The sequence below is a fragment of the Triticum aestivum genome, chromosome 6B, assembly GCF_018294505.1.
Source record: "Triticum aestivum cultivar Chinese Spring chromosome 6B, IWGSC CS RefSeq v2.1, whole genome shotgun sequence".
Taxonomy (NCBI): Eukaryota; Viridiplantae; Streptophyta; class Magnoliopsida; order Poales; family Poaceae; genus Triticum; species Triticum aestivum.
Genome location: NC_057810.1, coordinates 701,438,016 through 701,443,423, shown reverse-complemented (window position 1 = coordinate 701,443,423; position 5,408 = coordinate 701,438,016). Strand labels below are relative to the sequence as shown.

At 46.6% G+C, this 5,408-nt stretch overlaps 1 protein-coding gene across 1 annotated transcript; it reads left to right on the top strand.

The window, feature by feature from the left end:
• Positions 1-4,222: 4,222 nt before the first annotated feature.
• On the top strand, positions 4,223-5,018 carry LOC123134989 (germin-like protein 1-1). Its single transcript, XM_044554126.1, has 2 exons — positions 4,223-4,399; positions 4,489-5,018. The coding sequence occupies exons 1-2, from the start codon at positions 4,279-4,281 to the stop codon at positions 5,016-5,018; spliced, it is 651 nt and encodes a 216-aa protein (XP_044410061.1). The 5' UTR covers positions 4,223-4,278.
• The last annotated feature ends 390 nt before the right edge of the window (positions 5,019-5,408 follow it).

The following is a 5,408-nucleotide window of genomic DNA, read 5'->3' as shown; positions in this document are numbered from 1 at the left end:
ATTTGATTTATATGCAATTTGAGGTCAAAAATAACACTTAGTTTGCATATGTAGGTGTGGTTTACTTAGTGCCTTCTAAATCTCCGTCGTAACCACCGTCGATCGCCCGCACCGTCCCGTCGCCGGCACCACCTTGTGGTGAGGCTCTTGTTCATGAATGTTTTACATTACCAAATTGATGTTTGTGTGATTTGGATATATAGTTACTCGTATAATTGTCTTACCTGTACGTTGTTTGTTATACATAGTGCCATGGTTTTGATATCCGTCCCCGTCGGCCCTCGTCCTTGTTATGATTCGGATGTGGTATATTCTCTTTTAGAACTAGTTGTTGCATTTCGTGTTTATGACAAATTATGCCCATCAAGTTGACATAGATATTTTTATCTAGGAGGTATGTGAACCGGAAATTCCAACCGACCCTATTGTCGAGAGGTTAAATTTAATTGAAAGAGAAAACGAGTATTTGAAAGAAAAATTGAAAAGAATTGAGGGGGGGAAGATGGAATTGGAGTTGTATGTTGCCGATGTCATCGATGATCACAAGATCAAGATGGAGAAAATGAGGTTAAAGATTAGAAAGATTAGAAAATATGACATTGATAGTGTGCTTGGTATCATTATGCTGTTGGATCAATTGTTACCTTAGTTGTGATCTTGATCGCATTTTTTGTTGCATTTAAATTCTTTAGCTAAAGAGTTATTTGTATGTTGCATTTAATTAAGTGTTGTATATGAACTTTATGTATGAACTTGTATTAATTTGGTCTATTCGGTGTTGTGTATAATGAAGATATGAGCCAACAATGGATGTATGATGACCGATGCTCTCCCGGGTTCATTAATGACGTGCATACTTTTCTGCTTGCCGCTGAGGCAAACAAGCGGGCGGATGGTTTTATGCCTTGTCCATGTGCTGGCTGTAAGAATGATCACAATTACTCTATGTCAAGAACCATTCACGTCCACCTATTTGAGTCCAGTTTCATGCCCCACTATAATGTTTGGGCCAAGCACGGAGAAAGAGGGGTTATGATGGAAGATAATGAAGAAGAAGAGGACGATGACATCTATCCTGGCCATGGGTTCCCTGAATACAATGATACAACAATGGAGGAAGAAGCTGAGCCGGCAATGCGGGAGCAAGCTGAAGAAGAGGCATCAGATGAGCCCGCTGATGATCTAGGTCGGGCCATTGCCGATGCAAAGAGAAACTGCGCAAGTGATTTGGAGAGGAAGAAGTTGCAGCGCATGTTAGAGGATCACAAGAAATTGTTGTACCCGAATTGCGAAGCTGACAAAAAAAAGTTGAGCACCACACTGGAATTGCTGCAATGGAAGGCAGAGAATGGTGTATCTGACAAGGGATTTGGAAAGTTGCTGGTAATGATAAAGAATATGCTTCCAAAGGACAACTAATTGTCCGAGAGTACGTATGAAGCAAAGAAGGTTATCTGCCCTCTAGGGTTAGAGGTGCAGAAGATACATGCATGCCCTAATGACTGCATACTCTACCACGGTGCGTGCGAGGATTTGAACGCTTGCCCGGTATGTGGTGCATTGCGTTATAAGATCAGTCGCGATGCCCCTGGTGATGTCGAGGGAGAGCGCCCCAGGAAGAAGATTCCTGCCAAGGTGATGTGGTATGCTCCTATAATACCACGGTTGAAATGTTTGTTTCAAAACAAAGAGCATGCGAAGGCGATGCGGTGGCACAGAGAAGACCGTAAGAAAGACGGAAAGTTGAGAGTACCCGCTGACGGTTCGCAGTGGAGAAAAATCGAAAAAAAGTACAAGGAGGAGTTTGCAGGTGACCCAAGGAACGTATGATTTGGTCTAAGCGCAGATGGCATTAATCCTTTTAGGGAGCAGAACAGCAACCATAGTACGTGGCTTGTGACTCTATGTTTGTATAACCTTCCTCCTTGGTTATGCATGAAGGGGAAGTTCATTATGATGTCAGTGCTCATCCAAGGCCCTAAGCAACCCAGCAACGACATTGATGTGTACCTAATGCCATTAGTTGAAGAACTATTACAGCTGTGGAATGGAATAGGTGTACATGTGTGGGATGAGCACGGACAGGAAAAATTTGACCTAAAGGTGTTGTTGTTCGTGACCATCAATGATTGGTCTGCTCTCAGTAACCTTTTAGGACAGACAAACATTGAAGTTGCTCTAAAAGAAGCATCAGCCCGCATGCCTGCTCGGGGAGATAATGTTTCAAATCATCGGACCTAAATAAGAATGCCAAGTTTTCGGCTGCCGAGACTGGCTACGACCGGAACACGACAACTGGTAGACGACGGTGAGCGTTTCGGGCAAGGGAAGAGAGTGTCTCCTTCCTTGTCCACGAGCAAGCACATATTTTCAGTGGTAGAGATAGCCGGCCAGCTATTGACTTGCTCTGTAGCTGCCAGGGTTTGCATCTGATTGGTCAGCATAAGTAGCTTGGCTTTTTAACTTGTCTGTGAATTTTACCGGGAGTCGCCATGAACTCATGATTTCCGGTAACCAAACGGTCGTTGCCAACTCGATCTTTAAGGATATCAACTTGACTGATTCCACAGCACTAGAACGTGGCCTTAGAGCATCTACAGTCGATCCCCTCAAATCCTTCTCAAACATCTGTGGGCGCACCCAGTCAGTGACCGAAGAAGGAAAAGGGTAACCTAACTAGACCCTTTATATCATCCCTATATGTCTAGTTTGTCTGCAAACCCTCGTATTGAGATCAAATATGAAGAGGATATGAGGACACGCGGACGTGTTAGGTTAGTCCGCCACGTAGGTTGCGGCACACCTTGGACCATATTTTCTCTTTTTTATTATTTCTTTTCTTTCTCCCTCTTCAATTTCTCCAATCACATGCAAGTGACCGGGCATACAAAGAGAAAATGAGGACCGTGTCTCCATGCACGAACAAATAGGGGCTCAAAACGAACATGCCCGGACAGTGGTCGCAGGGCCAGCCCTGGGGGGGGGGGGGGGGGCAGGGGTGGGCGGCCGCCCCGGGCCCCCCTACTCACGTAGGCTTTCTGTAGAGAAAATAGCCCAGAAAAAAAATAGCCCATGATGGAATTAGATGGAACAGAATGTAGGTACGGATGTATCTCACGAGACATGCCCTATTTCCCTTCCAAATCACTAGCCAATGGCGGAAGGTCTCCAGCGCTGGTGCCTCCGATCTCCGCGAACGCAGGTACGGGTCCTGATGGTGAGATGCGAGTCGGCCGGCCGGTTGGTCTTAGCGCTGGACACAGGGAATCACACCGGCAGACGCGGCATGAGCATCACCGAGCGCCGCCGCGGTACAGATCCGAGGTAATGCCATATTGCCCTTCCTTATTCCCCATACATATGTTACTAATTAAGTTCCAGTATCATGCAGATGCATCGCTTGTATCGTAAAACTTTTGATGCAATTTTATTTAATTCCAGCGCTACATGTTATGACCTCCTCCAAAATGTAGGTATATTCTATTGTTATAACGTTTATTTATATGTTAGTAACCTAGGGAACAATTGCCTACAAATGAAATTTGAGTCTATTTCCTCCCCCTTCAGCAGAGCACCACATCTTCCTTTATTCGAGTCTTTTTTCAACAGAATTATGGAACGTCCGAGCTGTTGCTGTTTTAACTATACCACAGGAATAAAAAAATGAGACCAATCCGGGCTAGACTAGCCTGTTGGTATTATTTTAGACTAACCCATGCAGGAGGACTAGGTCAGAGAATTCCACCATGGGTTCTATTCTTCTCTATACGAGAGCTATCCCAGCTCAGCCTCGTGACTCGTAAGCAGCAAAAGTCAGAAGCAAAATCAGGATAGTTTCATGGAGTAATTGACCAAATGACTCCTCTCTGATCCAAATGAACAGCTTGCCACCCCGGCCCGAAAAATAAGCTCAACTTGGTCTAAGTACGATACAAACTATCATGTGCAACTCGGGTCTGTTGTCTCCAACGGGATATACCACCGAATGGATGGATCATGGTCCTTCAAGAACGCATGTGCAGCAGGAACTAGCCTGCCAGTAATATATCCCCATTGGCTCCAAATTAATGGAATCAGATGCGCAGGCTCTTGCGTGTTTCCCTCCCCATCCCCAAGCCTACGACCTTGAGGCGGCGATGCTATCCATAGTTTCATAGTCCATACACAAACCACACTGCCTATAAGTACCAGCTCTACCGTTGCTAATTTCCACACCCAAGAAGCACTCTCACAACTACACCACCAAGCTGATAGCAAGCAAGCATTGGCCAATCGATCATGGTGATGCTTCAGTTTTCCGCGGTTGCCACCTGCACCGTCCTCCTCTCGCTAGCTGCCTCCTCCCTGGCCGGGGGCGCCGACATGCTCCAGGACGTCTGCGTCGCCGACTTGGCATCCCGTGAGTCATCATCTTTCTCAAGCTCGTCCTTGCATCTTTCGTGCCGGTTCTTGCTGATGCAGTGTTTTCCTCAAAATGAATGGCGGCAGCGATCAAGCTGAACGGGTTCCCATGCAAGGCGGCCATCACTGCAGATGACTTCTTCTTTGCCGGTCTCAAGAACGCCGGCAACACCAACAACCCGGCAGGGTCAAACGTCACGGCGGCGAATGTACAGTCCTTTCCTGGGGTGAACACGCTCGGTGTGTCCATGGCGCGCATCGACTACGCGCCCGGAGGCCAGAACCCGCCGCACACCCACCCGCGCGCCACCGAGATCATCTTCGTCACCCAAGGAATCCTGGAGGTGGGCTTCATCACCACCGCCAACAAGCTCTTCACTAAGACTGTCACCGTCGGAGACGTGTTCGTTTTCCCGCGTGGCCTCGTGCACTTCCAGCAGAACAGGGGACGTGGCCCCGCCTCCATCATCGCCGGCTTCAACAGCCAGCTCCAAGGCACACAAGTCATCGCCACCACGCTCTTCGCTGCCGCACCGCCAGTGCCTAGCGACGTGCTGGCCAAGGCCTTCCGGATCGACAACGGCCAAGTGGACGCTATCAAGGCCAAGTTCATGTAGGGTGGGTTCGCTCTCGCCAACTTTGTATCACAGTTTCTCAGCAAAAATTCCTCTGTATCATTACTAAATAAATGGTACTCAAGCGAGCTGTAGCATGTAGTTGATTTGTTCATGTGTATGTTGTTGCATTTGTTTGTCTCTGAAATAATACAAAATTGTTTCTGTTTCATGTATTATATGTTACATTTTATTAGTAGTGTGTCACTGATTTCTTTATGTGTATACTATATTACATTTCAAACATTCCATGACATTTGTAAACCAACCTGTGGTCGTATGGTTAGAAGGGCAGTGGTATTCTCAGCCCACCAGGTTAAGTCCCGATGTTCGCATTTTTTAAAATTTATTTCAGTATTTTTTATACCGGCTCAGTCTCTCAAAGGTACTCGT

Excerpts from the sequence above, each read along its gene's own strand:
- LOC123134989 (XM_044554126.1), top strand. The coding sequence starts at position 4,279 with ATGGTGATGCTTCAGTTTTCCGCGGTTGCCACCTGCACCGTCCTCCTC. Across the intron at positions 4,400-4,488 it reads CGTCGCCGACTTGGCATCCC|CGATCAAGCTGAACGGGTTC; the intron begins GTGAGTCATCAT and ends GAATGGCGGCAG.